At 33.6% G+C, this 19290-nt stretch overlaps 1 protein-coding gene across 1 annotated transcript; it reads right to left on the reverse strand.

Moving 5' to 3' along the window:
• Positions 1 to 6431: 6431 nt before the first annotated feature.
• LOC124445241 (fibroblast growth factor receptor 1-A-like) lies at positions 6432 to 19209 on the reverse strand. Its single transcript, XM_046995944.1, has 16 exons — positions 18454 to 19209; positions 16669 to 16911; positions 15933 to 16250; positions 13164 to 13502; positions 11770 to 11973; positions 11531 to 11570; positions 11266 to 11489; positions 10446 to 10754; positions 10030 to 10302; positions 9531 to 9721; positions 9029 to 9323; positions 8635 to 8936; positions 8207 to 8400; positions 7845 to 8088; positions 7053 to 7180; positions 6432 to 6940 (listed from the first exon to the last, which is right to left on the reverse strand). Exons 1-16 carry the CDS (start codon positions 18548 to 18550, stop codon positions 6679 to 6681), a joined length of 3663 nt encoding a protein of 1220 aa, XP_046851900.1. The 5' UTR covers positions 18551 to 19209; the 3' UTR covers positions 6432 to 6678.
• Between the last annotated feature and the right edge of the window lie 81 nt (positions 19210 to 19290).

Genomic DNA, 19290 nt, shown 5'->3' on the forward strand with positions numbered 1-19290 from the left:
GATATGCGACATCTATTCGACGTAAATATTCTCTTTTATTTTAAAGGCTATAAGCATGCGTCCTATCTATACAGAATGTGAGACTTCCAAGATTACGCGTTTTCAAATCCCTGTCACATTCTACAAAAAAGGTGTGAGGTTCCTAATGACCTTCCCCTCCTCCCCCCACCATACCCCCAACAGGAATGCTGGAAGCGCCGCCAAGAAGAACAAAGAAAAGAAATAGTTAACGCAGTTGATAAATGTGCTACAATACAATGTCTCCATAATCAATGTTCACTGACGTTACGCTCAAAAGATGAATTGACTAAAATTGATTGGACATAAATAGCCAAATATGTAAATAATATGCCAAAAAAACAACGTTTCTTGGACATTTAGACAATTCAGATTAAAAATGAAGTTGAAAAATACGATTGCCGTCAGTCCCAGATTTATGGAAATGCATTACCCAAATCAAAACTTTTTGCATAAATCATTCCCGATAGAGTGTACATTATCAATGTATTTATTTGCATATAGCCACTTAAATACCTTAATTAAAAATTGAATTATTACATAATTTAGTGCAAGTGAGGCATATGTTGCCTATGGTATGGATACACGCAAATTTTTATGGAGCTAATCCCTCAAAAATAGTGCAATAGCCTTAAAAACAAAGTTAAGCGATGCACACATGTGGGTCCGATAACTATCTAAACTATTCTGCATTTACAAGACGCCCTTCATTACATTGCATGTCACGTGACTGTGCTTATTGAGAAAAGTGAAGTCCAAAAGATCGTGCATCGAAAACCATTTTTGCTGTGAATACTTTATCCTCAAAAACTCTTTTAAAACAATTTTCTGAACTGTACATATTCCACCCAACCGATAATTCAAAACGCTTGTAACTTTTGCGTTTTACATAAATAGGTTAGCGATATTTTCGACGATGTAACTTTTATTTCGTCTTTAAGTGAGGATTAACGCTTCATATAATGCAACTATATATCGATGAATTATGCAAGGTCTTTGTTGTACTGATAACATCACGAAGTACAAAATGCTATAAATTTTCCATCGCAATGCACTGAGCGAGCGACGTATCAAATACAGCAAAATACAACAATCTTAATAACTCAAATGACAAATTGCATTTTAATTTAAGTTCGCAGAAAATTTTGGGCTTGCTTTCGCTTTGAATAATTCTCAAGCACAAGCATCGGTTATCAATCAGCGCATGCGCAGAAGATATCACAAATATTCAAACGGTCATTACGTTTTGAAAATAATTAATTCGTAATCTTTACACAAACAACCAATCAGAAAGTTTAAGATAATTTTCAAACCGCCCAAAATTCATAAACCGTTTACTGTCAAACGAATGATCAATACATGAAATTAAATATCCTTTGCGTACCTCTAATCGCCCATGCTCGATTGCAGATCGCATGCCATTCCGGTTATCGTGCCAGCGAAGATATAGGTTTCTCCGTGCAAGCAATTTGTTTCTAATCCCAAGTTCAACTAAAATTTTCCCCCAGAAGCTATTTGACTTTCTGTAAGAATCGTTTTGGTCGCCAGACACATGTGACATAGCTGCAACAATTGCATTCACGTCAAACGTGTATTTCGATGGACGACCAACAGTGCGCTGAAAAGCACAAACAAATGCAGTGAATGATAAAGGACATAAACGACCGTAAGACAAGAAGAAGCGATAACGTACCTTCATCATTTAGCGTTACACGAAAACGAGAAGAGCACAAAAGATTTAAATATAATCCTGAATTAACTTTTCTCGCAAAAGTAATGATTGCTTCAATAATACAGGAAAACCGTTGACATCAACGATTCAACGGTCAGTCAAGAAAGACGCAAACACAGGATACGACAAAGGTTTTAAACCGTGAAATTCTTAAAATGACGTTTGCATAAATTAGCATAAACTCAACAATTCGACGAAATAAATAAGACACATATGTTCTATATTGCAACAAATTACATAGCACAAAAGTGTTGTTCTTTTCATAAGCCGTAGATTCTCTCCTCGAACTTGTGCCACGATAATCAGAACATCTTTCCAATCTTCAGAATCACATCTTTAAAATGGTACCCAATGAAAATGATTGCAGCGTGTTTACCACTACTTCAAAATCAGACATAAGTACATCTCATTTAAATAACGCACAAATTAATTAAACCAAAAGAAAACTATTTCATAAGCTGTAGAACCGCCGAATTTGGACCAAGATAATAAAACCATATTTGTAATCCTCAGAACAAGATCTTTAAGACGATACTAAACACAAGTAAATTGTAGCGTGTTAACTTCATGAAAATTAGATATATATAAACATGTCAGTTAAGTACCGCGAATATTAATTAACGCAAAAATGCTCTACCTTTCCAAAGCTGTAGAACCGCTTCACGAATTTGGACCAAGATAATAAAACCATATTTGTAATCCTCAGAACAAGATCTTTAAGACGATACTAAACACAAGTAAATTGTAGCGTGTTAACTTCATCAAAATTAGATATATATAAACATGTCAGTTAAGTACCGCGAATATTAAGTAACGCAAAACGTCTCCACATTTCTCAAGCTGTAGATTCGCTCCTGGAATGTCGGCCACAATAATAAAGACATATTTGTAATCCTCATAGCAAGATCTTTAATCTGATACCAAATACGAGTATATTGCAGCGTGTTAACTAGTTCAACACCCGGCATATTTAGACGTTATTGAAATAATGCAACATGACAACTTGCCTATTAATTAACGCAAAAATGCTCTACCTTTCCAAAGCTGTAGAACCGCTTCACGAATTTGGACCAAGATAATAAAACCATATTTGTAATCCTCAGAACAAGATCTTTAAGACGATACTAAACACAAGTAAATTGTAGCGTGTTAACTTCATCAAAATTAGATATATATAAACATGTCAGTTAAGTACCGCGAATATTAATTAACGCAAAATGCTCTACCTTTCCAAAGCTGTAGATTCGCTCCTGGAATGTCGGCCACAATAATAAAACATATTTGTAATCCTCATAGCAAGATCTTTAATCTGATACCAAATACGAGTATATTGCAGCGTGTTAACTAGTTCAACACCCGGCATATTTAGACGTTAGTGAAATAATGCAACATGACAACTTGCCTATTAATTAACGCAAAATGCTCCACCTTTCCAAAGCTGTAGAACCGCTTCACGAATTTGGACCAAGATAATAAAACCATATTTGTAATCCTCAGAACAAGATCTTTAAGACGATACTAAACACAAGTAAATTGTAGCGTGTTAACTTCATCAAAATTAGATATATATAAACATGTCAGTTAAGTACCGCGAATATTAATTAACGCAAAAATGCTCTACCTTTCCAAAGCTGTAGAACCGCTTCACGAATTTGGACCACAATAATAAAACCATATTTGTAATCCTCATAGCAAGATCTTTAATCTGATACCAAATACGAGTATATTGCAGCGTGTTAACTAGTCCAACACCCGGCATATTTAGACGTTAGTGAAATAATGCAACATGACAACTTGCCTATTAATTAACGCAAAAATGCTCCACCTTTCCAAAGCTGTAGAACCGCTTCACGAATTTGGACCAAGATAATAAAACCATATTTGTAATTCTAAGAACAAGATCTTTAAGACGATACTAAACACAAGTAAATTGTAGCGTGTTAACTTCATGAAAATTAGATATATATAAACATGTCAGTTAAGTACCGCGAATATTAATTAACGCAAAACGTCTCCACATTTCTCAAGCTGTAGATTCGCTCCTGGAATGTCGGCCACAATAATAAAGACATATTTGTAATCCTCATAGCAAGATCTTTAATCTGATACCAAATACGAGTATATTGCAGCGTGTTAACTAGTTCAACACCCGGCATATTTAGACGTTAGTGAAATAATGCAACATGACAACTTGCCTATTAATTAACGCAAAATGCTCTACCTTTCCAAAGCTGTAGAACCGCTTCACGAATTTGGACCAAGATAATAAAACCATATTTGTAATCCTCAGAACAAGATCTTTAAGACGATACTAAACACAAGTAAATTGTAGCGTGTTAACTTCATGAAAATTAGATATATATAAACATGTCAGTTAAGTACCGCGAATATTAATTAACGCAAAAATGCTCTACCTATCCAAAGCTGTAGAACCGCTTCACGAATTTGGACCAAGATAATAAAACCATATTTGTAATCCTCAGAACAAGATCTTTAAGACGATACTAAACACAAGTAAATTGTAGCGTGTTAACTTCATCAAAATTAGATATATATAAACATGTCAGTTAAGTACCGCGAATATAAATTAACGCAAAACGTCTCCACATTTCTCAAGCTGTAGATTCGCTCCTGGAATGTCGGCCACAATAATAAAGACATATTTGTAATCCTCATAGCAAGATCTTTAATCTGATACCAAATACGAGTATATTGCAGCGTGTTAACTAGTTCAACACCCGGCATATTTAGACGTTAGTGAAATAATGCAACATGACAACTTGCCTATTAATTAACGCAAAAATGCTCTACCTTTCCAAAGCTGTAGAACCGCTTCACGAATTTGGACCAAGATAATAAAACCATATTTGTAATCCTCAGAACAAGATCTTTAAGACGATACTAAACACAAGTAAATTGTAGCGTGTTAACTTCATCAAAATTAGATATATATAAACATGTCAGTTAAGTACCGCGAATATTAATTAACGCTAAAATGCTCTACCTTTCCAAAGCTGTAGATTCGCTCCTGGAATGTCGGCCACAATAATAAAGACATATTTGTAATCCTCATAGCAAGATCTTTAATCTGATACCAAATACGAGTATATTGCAGCGTGTTAACTAGTCCAACACCCGGCATATTTAGACGTTAGTGAAATAATGCAACATGACAACTTGCCTATTAATTAACGCAAAAATGCTCCACCTTTCCAAAGCTGTAGAACCGCTTCACGAATTTGGACCAAGATAATAAAACCATATTTGTAATCCTCAGAACACGCTCTTTAAGACGATACTAAACACAAGTAAATTGTAGCGTGTTTACCGTATAAAAACCGTACTATCTTGAATCCTGTGGTACCTTCACAGTCGACTTTGCACGGCTGTACATTCGCTCCACGAATTTGGACCAAGATAATAAAACCATATTTGTAATCCTCAGAAAACGTACTTTCGGATGTTACCAAACACAAGTATTTTCCAGCGTGTTTATTTCTTGAAAATTAGGCCTTTTTAGATGTCAACATTTATGCATTGTAAACATCGCGCAATTATTTAAAGTAAAGAGACAAAAGCGGAAGTAGTCTTTAAAAGGCTGTAGATTTGCTCCAAGACTTTCGACCAAAATAAAAATAGTATAATCCTTGTCTAAATAACTTGGTCTTTACAACGGCACCAAACACGTGTGCATCTTTTGCTTTTTTGTAGCAAAAAATACGGTTTTTTTCTATTTTGTTTCTGAAACTGATGTTATTTAATAACATTAAAATGAATGTGGTGTCAACTTCACACTTTATGCTAATTTTGAATGTTGTGGTGAATCCTGTGGTGAATGTAAGGATGAATGTCAGGATGAATCCTGTGGTACCTTCACAGTAGTTATAAAAATTGCTATGAAACCATCAAACATTCAATTCAGACAGTGAGCTTGACTATGTTAGTTCAGTTGGCTATCAGTCGAAATCGGTCAAACCAATCACAGTAAGACAAAAATTCAAATGAACCAATTGTAAGATAGCAATTGGACTCCCTTATAGGTCCGGCCACCCCTATTATCGGTCGAGATTATTCCAGACTGTCCACTGATCTGGCCATTGACCAATAAAATAGCGTTTCTGGCGTTCATAGACTCCTTTATAAGTCGAATCAGTCAAGCCACCCCGCTTATCAGTCGGTTATTCCAGGTCAATTAAAATTCAACTGATCTGGTTACCAAGGAGATATTCCCTTGCATTAGTCATTAGTTTTCAATAATAAATAAAGCTGGATTTTTATCACGAAGTAAATGCGATAATAAAGTAAGAATAATTAATGAATTTTAATTAATATGAATAGGTAATTTTGAATTTCAAACATCAGTCGCGCGACGGATTTGACATACTCTAGATCCGCCCCTGCTTATGGATGCAGTATTTGTTATTGTTATAACATTCGACAACGGAAAACAGAGAAAACGATTCAGCACAAACAGATGACAGAAGAGTTTCCCCATCGGACTGTTGAAATTGATTGCATCTTAAAGTTGTCGAAACATGTATCTATGCGAGTATTTATATGCTTCTAAAATTATCGTTTCCGTCAAATGTCTACGGACTTGTTGCTATTTGCTGGTAACATTTACATCATCAAGTAGCTGTCATTATTGACTAACATTTGTCATAAGAGAATCATCACACTGTTTCAATAAACACATGCTACTTTGAGTCATTGATCACCAGATCTACATCTACGACTAAATATCCATTTAAATATCATTACTAATCGCTACGTTAAAAAAAATCTGTTAAAAAGAAAATACTTGAATGTTTAGCTGTGTCAATTTCTGTACACAAAATGAGTAAACATGTTTTGTTAATTCATGCTTTAAGAATTATAAACAGCAGTTTGCCAAACTTTGCACGCAGCAGATTATAGAAAGCAATAATTCAAACAATAGATTCTAACTTTTTAGACTCTTCAACACCTTGCGTGTCATTGTGATTTGTCGTATTCATATTTTGTAATACTACTGGGCTATTCAAGTAAGGTGCTTCATTTGGAGGAAAAGCATCGTCTGCTAGCCTTTCGTAAGAACCAGCATCATTTAATTTCGGTGTTGATGGTTCAACAGCAACTTCAGGTAAAGGAACTGTAGATGCCGTGTATGCATCTGTGGGAGGGGTAGGTAATGGTGCATTGGAGTCATAGCTAAAAATGAACATAATATATTGTGAAAGTTAACTATAGAGTAAATATTCTTCAATAAAAACATGCTTACGTTGTAAATAGTAAGAGAACTGTACATAAAGAGAGTACTAACCCATGTAATTTATTGGAAATGAGCAATGGTTGTAAGTAATAATCAGATTTTTTTTTCAATAATTCATCTTTCTCCCTTGCCGCATCAATCTCATCAGCACTTGCTTCAACGTGTAAATATGGATTCGTCTAAAAATGATGAAGAAATGCACGTAAGAAAGAGAAAGTGATGAAGTTGTCATTAATATTATCATTGCACAACACGTAGCAACAACAAATGTAAATAAATTAATAAACTAGGGTTGTGTAATGGCTACTTTAATTTTACGCATGAGGGGGGGTGGGAGGTGACGCCAGGCCTCAATAACGGTCATTGAGGTGAAAAATTTGGAAATGTATTTGTTGAAACAAACAAAACTTAATGGAGCTCACAGGAATCAACCAGATTTCCTTGGATTGCTTTCGAGCTCACTTAGTCACAAATTATCAAAAAAATTAAATGCGCAAGCTTAGTTTGCTGGGGACATTCATTTATCGAAGTAACCAAGTTTACATCATTAAATGAGGACTAAAGTCATTAATAGATCACCTTAATACCAGCAACCCCAAAAAAGTTATTGTAGTCTGACAAATTCCTTTTCATAATAATCGCTCTACACATAATAACAGTAAAAGGCAACTTTGTACACAAAAATGAGTAACAAGTTTAAGAATCTAGCACTGTTTAAAAAGTCTAATCGTATTTCATGTGTTTCTAAAGCATTAATATTTTTACTCTCAAACAAAATAATGAAATCGAACAGTTAAATAACAACGCCAAATGATGCTCAAGAAGTCAACGTTGACCCCATACCTTTTCTGTACGTCGCTCAAGTATTCTTCCAAAATGCTCAACTAGCCTTGAAAATGTCGGCCTCTCCAAAGGTTCATCCTGCCAACAATCTCTCATGATTGTATAGATTTCCAACGGACATTTAGTGGGCTGTGGCATGCGTTTTCCTTGGTTTAAAAATTCCAGCAATTGTTCAGCTGGTAGATCAGGATAAGGCGTACCTCCAAGAGTCATCATTTCCCACAATAAAACACCAAACGACCAACTAAAGTTAGTAAACAAAATGTGTCAATTAACATACGTTAAGAATAAATGGAATAAAAAACATTCTATGAATAAAGTTGAGAAAACTTGCATGTCAAAATAACATATTTATAACTTACACATCACTTTGATGAGTATATATGCGATCAAATAAAGATTCTACAGCCATCCATTTTACAGGTAACATACCACTGGATGTCTTTACATAAACATCGCTTTTATATATATCTCGTGCCAGACCAAAATCTGATATTTTCATGACGTATTCTTCAGCAACAAGAATATTACGGGCAGCAAGATCACGATGTATTAACTGAAAATAACGTAAGAATAAAAATCGGAATAAACACTAGCTTCACATTTCACAAATCACAAATATTATGATGCATTTATTGGAGTTTAAACATTTTGAACAGGCTAGTGAACTTTCGTCGAATCGTAATCATTTTACTACAAGCGTTTTCCACCCTTGCCCCCTCCCCCCTACCTCATTTCCTGCATCCGCCTCATAACCCACCATAAGAGGAGAAGAGGCTACGATTTTTACCTTTCGTGAAGCAAGAAACTCCATTCCTTTGGCAATTTGAAAAGCAGCACCAACAATATCAATTAAAGTAAACTCTTTCTCTGGATCATAGATTTTCTTTTCCCAGGTACTTTCATAGAAAGATCTTTTGGATCTTAAAAATGTCAGCAAATTTCCATGAGGACAAAATTCTAAGATTACATAAAGTTGCCGTCCTGTGGTACAAGCGCCGAGTAAATTAACGATATTTTTATTTTCACCAATGTGAATCATTAGTTTCAGTTCCTCTGCTAAATCACGTATTTCGCTTTCTGTTGCATGAGCTACAGGAATAACAAAGTTTTTTTCAAAGGAGAACAACAAAAACTCAAGATTTGTAAAATGATATGTAAGTTTCCTTAAAAGAAAGTTTTACCTTTAACAGTTTTTACAGCAACAACGGCATTGGTCAAATTAGGTTCTAAGGCTTTCTTTTTAGGTCTTTGACTTGCTCTCAAAGAACGTCGAATTCTCGATCTTCTCTTATTAGCAATACTGCTCTTATCGCGGGGATTTAAAGCTAAAATTCCCATTGCTTCAGCTTTGTAAACTTCTCCAAAGGCTCCTGCACCAAGACGATCACCCATAACGAGTCTTTCAAAAGGAAATTCCCAATCAGAGTCGTACGGTAAATTCATACTTTGCTCATTAAGCGTTATACTGGGGTCGATCTGAAAAAGAAAAATACGTTGCAGTTTTAGACACAGTTTAGACTAAACTGATGAAAGAAGATGAAAGCTAAATCTTCAGGAATTTTTATTGAGCGATTGGAAACCATATGTTATTGAAGTAATTGTATTGCAGTTGATTTTTTGCAAGAGTTAAAAGTTTCGTGTAACAAGACTACATAGCTAAAATAAAAACTAGTAGCAACTCACTGAATAATTTCCTGTTCGTAGAAAATATTGATGCTTGTAGAACAATAGTTTTTGTTTTTCTTTTCTGTATAAAACTAAGATGACAGCACCAACGATGGACAGAAGAACGATCACACCAATAACTAATCCTACAATGCTTCCTGTTGATAGGTCACCACCACTTCTGGCAAATATATCTGGTTGGCGACGATCTAAAAAATTAAGAACAAATACAAAATCATTTTGAAAAATAAGTTTTAACAATGCATCCTCTTAACTATATTAAATGCCGTTTCTTTTATTTTAAAGTTTAACCACGCTCGTAATTATATTTCTATATGAATTAATTATTATTATGACTTTCTCATATCTGGGTTGAAATGATCTAAATACTAAATTTATTTCTTCAAATTTTGTAGGTCTGACAGAAATATTAAAGTCTTAAAAACACTCCAACCATCCACACGGGCAATGAATTTTTGAAAAACTTTATATAAGCCAAATGAAAACTAGCACCTACCTTGAAGTCTTAGTGACAACAAACGCTTCTCTGTAATACCAAAAGAGTTCCATGCCTTACAAGAATAATTTCCGATGTAAGATTTATTCATTTTTTCAACTGTCATAATTATTTCCTTCTTTGCTATAGCTGTGAGCTTCACATCACTATCGATAGAAATCCATTGTACCCAAGGTGTAGGATTACCGCTTGCTACACAACTAAACCTTTCCTTTTCATTGGCAAGAAGACTTTCATCTATTAAAGTTGATGGTTCGTCGATCTTTGGTTTACCTAAATAAAAATTGCACAACTATTCTTACAACATTTTCATATGAACCTTAAATTATTTTGTTGAAGGACGTATATACTTTCATTGCAACACAATAAATCTTTATCATTTAGAAAATCTAACAGTGTAAACATTGTCAACCTACCAGTAACATTAAGATAAACAGTTGCTGTGACGTTTCCTAACTGGTTTTTTGCAAAGCATGTGTAATTTCCCGAATGTGAAATATCAACGCCACAAATAATAAGAGTTGTTCCATCATTCTTCAAGTAATAGTTAGGAACTTGGGTTCTACAATTTGTGATTCTAACACGACCAATTTCTTTACCATTTCTTGACCATGTTACTTCGGGTGGAGGATTACCTGACACATTACAAATCAACTCTGCGTCTTTATCTTTATCCTTATTCACTGTAGAATCTTTCATCTGATAAATTACAGGAGGATATATTCCTGTAGAATAGTAAAACAAAAAATTTGTTCGAATTGCAAACAGTATGGATGTGATTCGCAAACAAACATTTACTGTAGGTAGCCAAACACATCGACATTTTCTATCAAACCTACGTAAGGAAGAGCTAGTCGTACTTATTGTGAACGTTTTTAACCACAAAGTATAATTTATATATAATCGTTTAGGATAATCGTTCGTTAAAATTTTAATTTCAACTCAATGTTTTACAAAAATTATTAAGTTTTACTTTCGTTTTGAAGACGTTTTAAAAGGTCAACTGTCATACTGTATTTATATCGCAATCAAAGAAAACCTATGCAAAAGAGATACATAAGTGGTTAATGAATAAACCTTTCAAAGTCAAAGAAAAATAATATCAAAATTTCACACGTTTAGATAGTTCATGCTAAGATAAAAGTTTGTTCCTTATGTTAAACAGCGAAAATTCGCAATTTTTTTTACAAACTTTTTTTAATGCTTTTGGTGATAAAAAATTTCAAAGCAACCAACCTCGTACATTCAACGTTACAGCAGCATATTCATTAGTGAGAGCATTTTTTTCACTACATCTGTAAGTTCCAGAATCATTGATGTTGATATTTCGTATTTTCATTGTAACATTACGATATTGAGGATTTCTACTTATGGTGATGTTTGTTCTTTCATTATTTATCACTTCACGGCGAGGATTTTCTTTGTAAAACGCAATATTACTACGAATCAAAACATCTACTCTGCAAATTGCCATAAAGTCCTCGTTTTCATTTAAAATTACTTCCCAGAAGGAAAGACTTTAAACGGATCAAAGTTATCTCCTACAGCAAAAAACGAAACGTTTCACCAATGTTATAATAAATAAAAACATTTATCATGTAAACAAAAGAAAATCTTACCAAATCGCAGAAACCTAAAAATTCTACTGTCATTTCCATGAATGTTTTGAGCAACACATCTGAACAACATTGAGGCTTTATCCTCAGACCACGGTATCTTCAAAATGCTTTCATATTGTCCTTTGTTTTTCCTTTTTAAACGAAGACTTATACTGTGAAGGGATCCAGTTATTTGAAACAGGTTCACTACTGTTGCTAACGATTTGTTGATACCAAGTTATATTTGGTCTTGGATTAGACCATCTTATCATGCATTTAATCTCGCCTTCAGTGTTGTGTCGTGCTGTGAAATATTCACTATTTCCTCTGCTGATGGACGGTGGCACTGCAAAACCATTGAAATTTTAAATAAATTATTTCAATTTCAATTACAACAGCTATACAAAGTGCATTACATTGTTCAAAATATACTTATTATTCAAATTGAAAAGATTGCTGTGCAAATTATTTATGAAGTTGAAAGATGAGAGAGGACAAATCTAAGCAAAGCAAAATGCCAGCAATTTTTCTAAGCATGAAAATAATAAAATATTTAAGTACCAAAACGGATCAAGCACGCTCTGTAAATTTCTTTGAAATTTGAGAGAGTTTTAAAGTTCATACGCCTTCACAATGTGAAAATAGGTGCGATGGCGTACAAGCATCTACTGAATAAGTTTGAGGAAATAAAACGTTGAAATCGCCATAACACTGCTATGCTATACTCAAAAAAAGTAGATCCCTATTGATCTTTATGTCTGGACTGTAATGTAATTTGTGACAAAGACAAAAATCGCTTCGTTTTTGGGTATAATCTTGACCCTCCGTTTTAATGAAAATAGTTACTACTAAATTGCTCAAGATGTCATACAGATACTAGCTTTGCAAGAACTCGCAAACATGAATGATAATTCGTTTGGTCAAATAATACGAGAAACGTGAAGCGCTGTTCTTTTATTCTGCTCACAGTGCTTTGGCGAGTAAAATGTGAAGCACAATAAGAAAGCAAAATGTCTTTTTCCTGCGAGTCTTAAATGCATTTCTAATGTTTTCGGTGACAATGAAATAAAACGCATGATATATGTAACATGGATTCAATGAAATACTGCAATAACGTAAACATGTATATGTATAATACAATCTGAGCGATGCTAATTATTAATCAACTTCATTGTGTGGTGATATGTTTTCCAGACTATCCATATGTGCACATGTACAATCCAGATATGTACGATGCATACCAATTAAAACGTCAACATTACCGCAGTGGGTCAGACATACTTTAGACGCCTTTCTTTCATGGTAAATCTCACTCAAAAATTAAGTAATCTTACGATACCATATGATTCCCTTGTTTTCTAACGTTTTGATTCAAAAAGATTAATGAGCATCAGATATTTTGAAATAACGAAATTTTCATTTGAAAAACCTGTTTGAAAGTCAGGTGTAAACTTTGTCAATCGAGCAATAAACACGTTTCATCACTAAATAAAATGGGCCATTGTTGAGTACATAAATGAAAAAATCTAGGTATACCTCCAACATTGACGTAAAATGAAACAACGTCCCTCCCAGGAGGATTGTTGGTAGTGGCAACACATGTGTAGTTTCCATCATCTCTCACAAAAGAGATTGATTCAATAATCAACTGAGGGACACCGTTTAAGCCATATTGATCCTGTTCGCAGGCCAATGAATTAAAATTTAGAGTATCTTTCATTTTCTTTCCAATACAAAATATAATTTCTTTGCCATCCTTATAACAAGTGATATTTGGAAATGGATATTCCTCAACAAAAAGCGTTATCTCAGCTTTATCAGCTTCATTAAAGTGAAAAAAATTTATCACAGATTTAAATTTGGCAGCTCTTCTTTCTAAACAAAACAAACAAATTTTACTTCGTTAAAGTTTGTTTAAATACAAGGATCCAAGCATCCACATTCTACATGAAAATAACACGCAAGACAACAATTTAACATAAACTTTAAAATCTTTTAAATAAGTAGATATTAACGCACGTTGACTTGAAAAAACGTTTGATGGAAATAGGTAGTTGGACTTCATCTGGTTCATTTGACAGTAAAAATATCAAAAATATAATAATCATATTTGGTGTGAAAATTTTGTTTACGAGAAGCACTTTAGAAATTGCTTGCGCACGACAATGGCACAGATAAATAGTCATTGCTATTCAAAAAACGAGATGTTGTTCTAACTTACAAACTTTTATAAAATTCGGCTGTTGTGCAAGCAAACTTTTAGCTTTCACATTGCAGAATATTTTGAATTTTTCACTATGCATAAATTAGAGTACAAATGCAAACTTGAATAATTGATGAAAGAATACAGTTTTGCCAGATTGTGAACAAAGTTCGTAGTATTGTGAGATCCCGAGTTATTCCAAGGTTTCCCGTCAACTTCCGATATTAAAAATTAAATGTAATATGAACTTTTTCTCATTTTTGTGAACTTTTGACGTAAGCAAACCTGAATATTTTAAAATTTCATATGGCAACACTGAAGGAATAAAGTATGGCAACACTGAAGCAGTGAACTCGACATTTGAATAACTGGAATGATAACCGAAGCCAAAAATTGAAGCCAAAAAAATATTTGTCGTCATCATTCGTCATCACACGTCAGGCTCTAGTCTCTCGCGTGTTCCTTTTAATCATTTTTAATCATTTGTCCCTTGGTAATGGTAGAGTTCGGATCTTGATCAGAGCGTAAAAATAACGAAATTTTTGGAAGGAAAAGGTTCACGGAAAGTGAATCAAAGTGATAAATCGAGAAGCAGGGTGAGGTGAATTTGGTCGATCTGCTTTTACGCTGCGGTTTTCCTTTAAAACATATCAAAGTCTTTAAGGTAAATGGTTTGAACCCGGGAGTATCGTTACATGTTTGTAAATGTAGATCGTCCACGTTGGTATAGTCCTGAGAAGGACTGTTTTTGTTGTTGTTGACTGACTTTTCGACAACCTTAGCAGTAGTCTTTCAGAGTCAAATGAATCAAAGAGAAGATGACTACCGCTAAAAATTGTCAACAACATGCTAAATTCATTAAAATTATTCAATTATTGATATCGAGATGACAACCATGTAGTATTTCAAGCACAATAAAAATCGATGAAAAATACAATCGCTCTGTAAAAAGTAAAAATGCGAGTTATAAACTCAATATGTTTTATGAAACTGGATATTCAAGTTTCTTTTTTCTTCGGAAAAACAGATCTTTAAATCCACTGAAATGACAAAAAAAGACAAACACTGTCTGTCACCGTTTGAAAATTTACCTTCGGACGAAAGAAAAGTTTATGCTTGAATATTTTCTCGTCATATTTCCTTATTGTATTGTCTTTTTAGCATACAGAGTAATTTTCATTTGGCTTTTCCTCGTTACAAGTTGTAAGTTACAACGAACTCACTGTAGTAAAGTTTCAGCTGTAAAAAATAAACTTTTGCGAGGAGTTGGCCTCGTGTGTTGTTTGTCGTGATGTTGTTTATATGTTTATGCTTTCGCAATTTGTATTCAAATTTATATTGGCCGTGTATGTTTGGCACTCAGGGGAATGAAACTGGCGTACAAACCGCGTGAATATTCGACTTTGACGGACTGGAACTGACGTACAAACCGCGCAAGAGACTAGGACTTTGGCTTCAACTTTTTTTCTATAAAATGTATTGTCGTTATCATTCCAGATATATATATATATGGAGTTCACTGCACTGAAGTAAGGTAATAAAAAAGGAGAATCGTAAAATTATCCGAGATTTGGACGCCTAGCGTTTGCGTACGCTTTGACCCATTTTTTCAAAACTTTATTATTAGCTTTAACAACATATGCCATACTTTAACACAATTATGTGTTCCAATTGCTTTTTAGCTTTGTCATTTTTGCGTGCAAAATATTTCATAAGTGCCTCTTGGCAACATAAGTCTCGTCCTAAACATAGTCATCATAAGCGACAATTTTGCTCTCAGATGATCCAATCAAAGTACAAATACCTATTTCCACCAAAAGTTTTTGCAGATCTTGGGCGCTGATTACTATAGCGACGTTTTCCTGTTCAAGTATTATCGTTAATCATGAATAAAATAGTGCTCAATACATAGTAGAGCTGATTTTTATCAAAAGGAAAAACTGCAATTCTATTTAATGTTATAACTTCATGATTAATGTTACCAGTATATAAATAAATCCAAAATTCCAACGTAATTCTAATCATCCAATGAATATTAAGGACTTAATTTTTATGGCATTGTAGAATTTGCATGATTTTGCTTGATACAAAATTGAACCTACCTATGACTTCTAAAATGCGTATTTTGGATGAAATTATCCTGTTATTTTTTCCATCAACTTCACATCTGTAAACACCTGCATCGTTTATAGACACTCTTGGAATGCGATACACTTCAACACTTTTTTGAGTAGTTGTTCTAACAGTAATAAGACTTTCAGGAACATGATCCTCAACTATTGTAACATTTAGTCTTCGTCGCCTGAACCATTTAATTTTTGTTGATCCTTTTCCATACTCACAACGAAATTCAAAGTTTGAACCTTCAGTAACTCTACTGGTCACATCTTTTGGATAAATCATAAATTCATATTTTCTTGCTGCAAAAAGAAAAGATAACAATTGCTGAAATTGGAATCAAAAAATAATTTAGAGACACCAAATTTGTTTAAATAGTAGAATAATTCAAAGAAAATAGCATTATTTTCACACAAATATTGGACAAAAACATGTCAAATCAAGATATTCTACCATAAAACAGATATATCTAACACAAATTTTAAAAAGAACACAAAATAGTACATTTAACTTTATCTTTATAAAGCAAACGAAGTCTGTGTCAAAGAAGTGATGTTAAATGTACTTTACTTTTATTTGAGGAATTAAGACAAAATGTAATGTTTGCCTTGGAGAAGGTGCATATGTTTAGAATTTTCGAGCAGTTCAATTATATCTACACTATAGTAAATGTGACAGAACTACTAAAAAAGGTATAGCCATTTCAAATAATACACATACCTCGTCGGATGATAAGAACACCCAATTTAATAGTCATCTCTTTACCATTTTGATCAAAAATACATGAATATCGCCCACCATCCAACACTTTTAAATCGGACATGATGAGAAATGTTCCGTTGACTTTGATTCTGTCGCTAGGAATTATTTCCACATTGTTACGAAAAAATTTCACAGTGCTGTTGCCAGTCAAGCTTACACCACACTTAAAGATTTGTTGAGTTTCAGTTTCTTTTGTGACAACTTCAAAAACATAAAATAAATAGATAACAACAAATAAAACTCAAATGAGAAGAAAATATGAAGAACATATAAAGCATTAGGAGGTGATACGTAAACATTTCAAAACGCTTTTGTGTAGTTTTAGACGCATAATCTTTGGCAGATATGTATGCTTTCGGCAGTAACTATCAATATTACATTAGAGAATGTGTGTCACCAAGATGTTGATCACGCATGGTGGCCATTTTCTGGGTCGCAAAAATGGCAGCTTGTGTTATTATTTGTTGTCCATGGAACTTTGACCAACTGACAACTTTAAAATAGAATTTTTAGGTAATTTTAAAAGTTTTGAGTTGAAATGGCATTGTTTCCTAAGTGTGGAAGGCCAAAACGGAAAGTTGAACAACACCGGATTCGTTTACGTATTGAATTATACCAGGAGAGGATAAGACAAAAAGAGGTAAATAGAATTGCACAACAAACAGATAATGAATTTGCTGCTTATTTTCTTCAAATTTTGAATGAAAAGAAAAACGTAGCTATAGTCCTATGACTATAATTTACAACTAGAAAACTAGTAAATTGCCATTAAAAAATAACAGCATTGAGTTTTACATACAATAACTGTATTTTCTAAGCATTTTAATGTAAATATGTTCTGCAAAGTGAAATTTACTAGTATCTGTGTCCGTTTCGAAGTTTGTACCAACTCAGCACTCGCAATTACAGTCAAAATTTTTAAATAAATATTTTTCTTGCTGAATTTTTCAGCTAAATTAGATGACGTATACCATCTAACTAGGATTCAGTGTACCAATGGCTCAAAAATTAACGTTGTAAACATAAACAGAAGCGTGCAATTGTGGTTGACACACATTCTTTAACAACAAAGCCTGTTCAAAAGAGAAGAGTAGGGGGAAAAATAGCACAACAACATGCAATCACTTGCTAAAAGAACACAGATAAACAGTACACACAGGATAACTTGAGTTCATACTTAGAATTAAGCAATTTGAATTTCCTAATTACATCATTCAATGATATGTCACTAAGTATTCAAAACTGAACTCAAATATATTGAGTTGACAATGAGAATGACATATAAACTATGGATGTTTTGCAAGTGATACATTGTGTTGACATGATACATCAGTGAGGACACTCAAGATGAATGTTGAATGTTTTAGTCTTCCAGTTACATGTGTAGTTCAGAGGCGTATAGTCAATGGCAAATCAAATCAAGGCATTAGGGGTTCTAAAATTGAATGAACGAATGGTCTAAAAGTTTTAAAATGAATGGCAATTAAAAGAAAAGCGAGAATCCTCCCATATCGTTTACGTTTATAATTTAACAACGGTTTTATAGCCGGGTATGAAAACTGAGCTTCAAAAATACACAAATAACGTTGTGCAATTTTAAGAAATACGTTTAAAACAGACACTTGTGTTAAACCGCGACAAATAGCGTTATTCATGGAAAGAATATTTTATCTTTGGCATATTCGGCGTTTGCTATTTTATCTAGAAGTCTAAAATAAGAAGCATGAATCAAAGAAAACTTACTGTTTGGTAGAGTTTGCGAGAATACTCCAACGATTATGGAGATTATTAGAAAGAAAATTACTCCATAACATCTTGATTTTGAGCAAACAAACACCATTATTGACAAACAATCCAATGCGATAATATGAGGAAATTTCAAGAACAGCACCAGCCGTTAATACAATTGATCAATCTAACTAAATCAATTTAATAGATCGTGACTTGTATATAAACAATGTTTTAATCCATAAATACATTAGTAAAACATCCAGAAGCTCCAAAACTGCAAGTTGTACACAAGAAACGTATTTTATGTACACGAGGACCATGCACACACTGAAGTACAATATGACATACTACATGTGTCGTTGATCATTGTCAATCTGAATTCATAAAGAGTGAAGTCTGAAAGTCATAAATAGTTATGCGTATTTTGGGGTGGATACTACATTATGTCACATCCGGTCTGAATGGTTTGCATCCGGTCAATACAAGGTTTGTATAAATTTGCACTTGAATTTTTCGCTTTGTCAACAACTTTTGTAAGATGCAAGTACGTCGCAACACGGCAAAGAACAAACATTGAATTTTTGGGTTGCATATTGCTCTTTTTTACAACTCAAGTGCCCATTTTTGCAAGAAAAGCGTCTCCCCAACTTTTACTTGCCTCCTACGCCTCTGCTCATACTGAACATCTCCATGAAAAATCATTTAAAATAAATGTTTATCGTTCGTAAATGAGAGTCTCTGAGAATAGGAGAAGGAAATAGAAGTTAGGACCATAAAAACTAGTCACTTAGCCATTCATAAATTCGTGGTCACTCACTGGTCACATACAAAGACAATCGTGAATGAAAA

Source organism: Xenia sp. Carnegie-2017, unplaced genomic scaffold (genome assembly GCF_021976095.1).
Source record: "Xenia sp. Carnegie-2017 unplaced genomic scaffold, XeniaSp_v1 HiC_scaffold_22, whole genome shotgun sequence".
Lineage (NCBI taxonomy): Eukaryota > Metazoa > Cnidaria > Anthozoa > Malacalcyonacea > Xeniidae > Xenia > Xenia sp. Carnegie-2017.

Excerpts from the sequence above, each read along its gene's own strand:
- LOC124445241 (XM_046995944.1), bottom strand. The coding sequence starts at position 18,550 with ATGGTGTTTGTTTGCTCAAAATCAAGATGTTATGGAGTAATTTTCTTT. Across the intron at positions 11,571-11,769 it reads GTTTAAAAAGGAAAAACAAA|GAGATAACTTTGATCCGTTT; the intron begins GGACAATATGAA and ends TTTTTGCTGTAG. Across the intron at positions 6,941-7,052 it reads ATTTCCAATAAATTACATGG|CTATGACTCCAATGCACCAT; the intron begins GTTAGTACTCTC and ends GTTCATTTTTAG.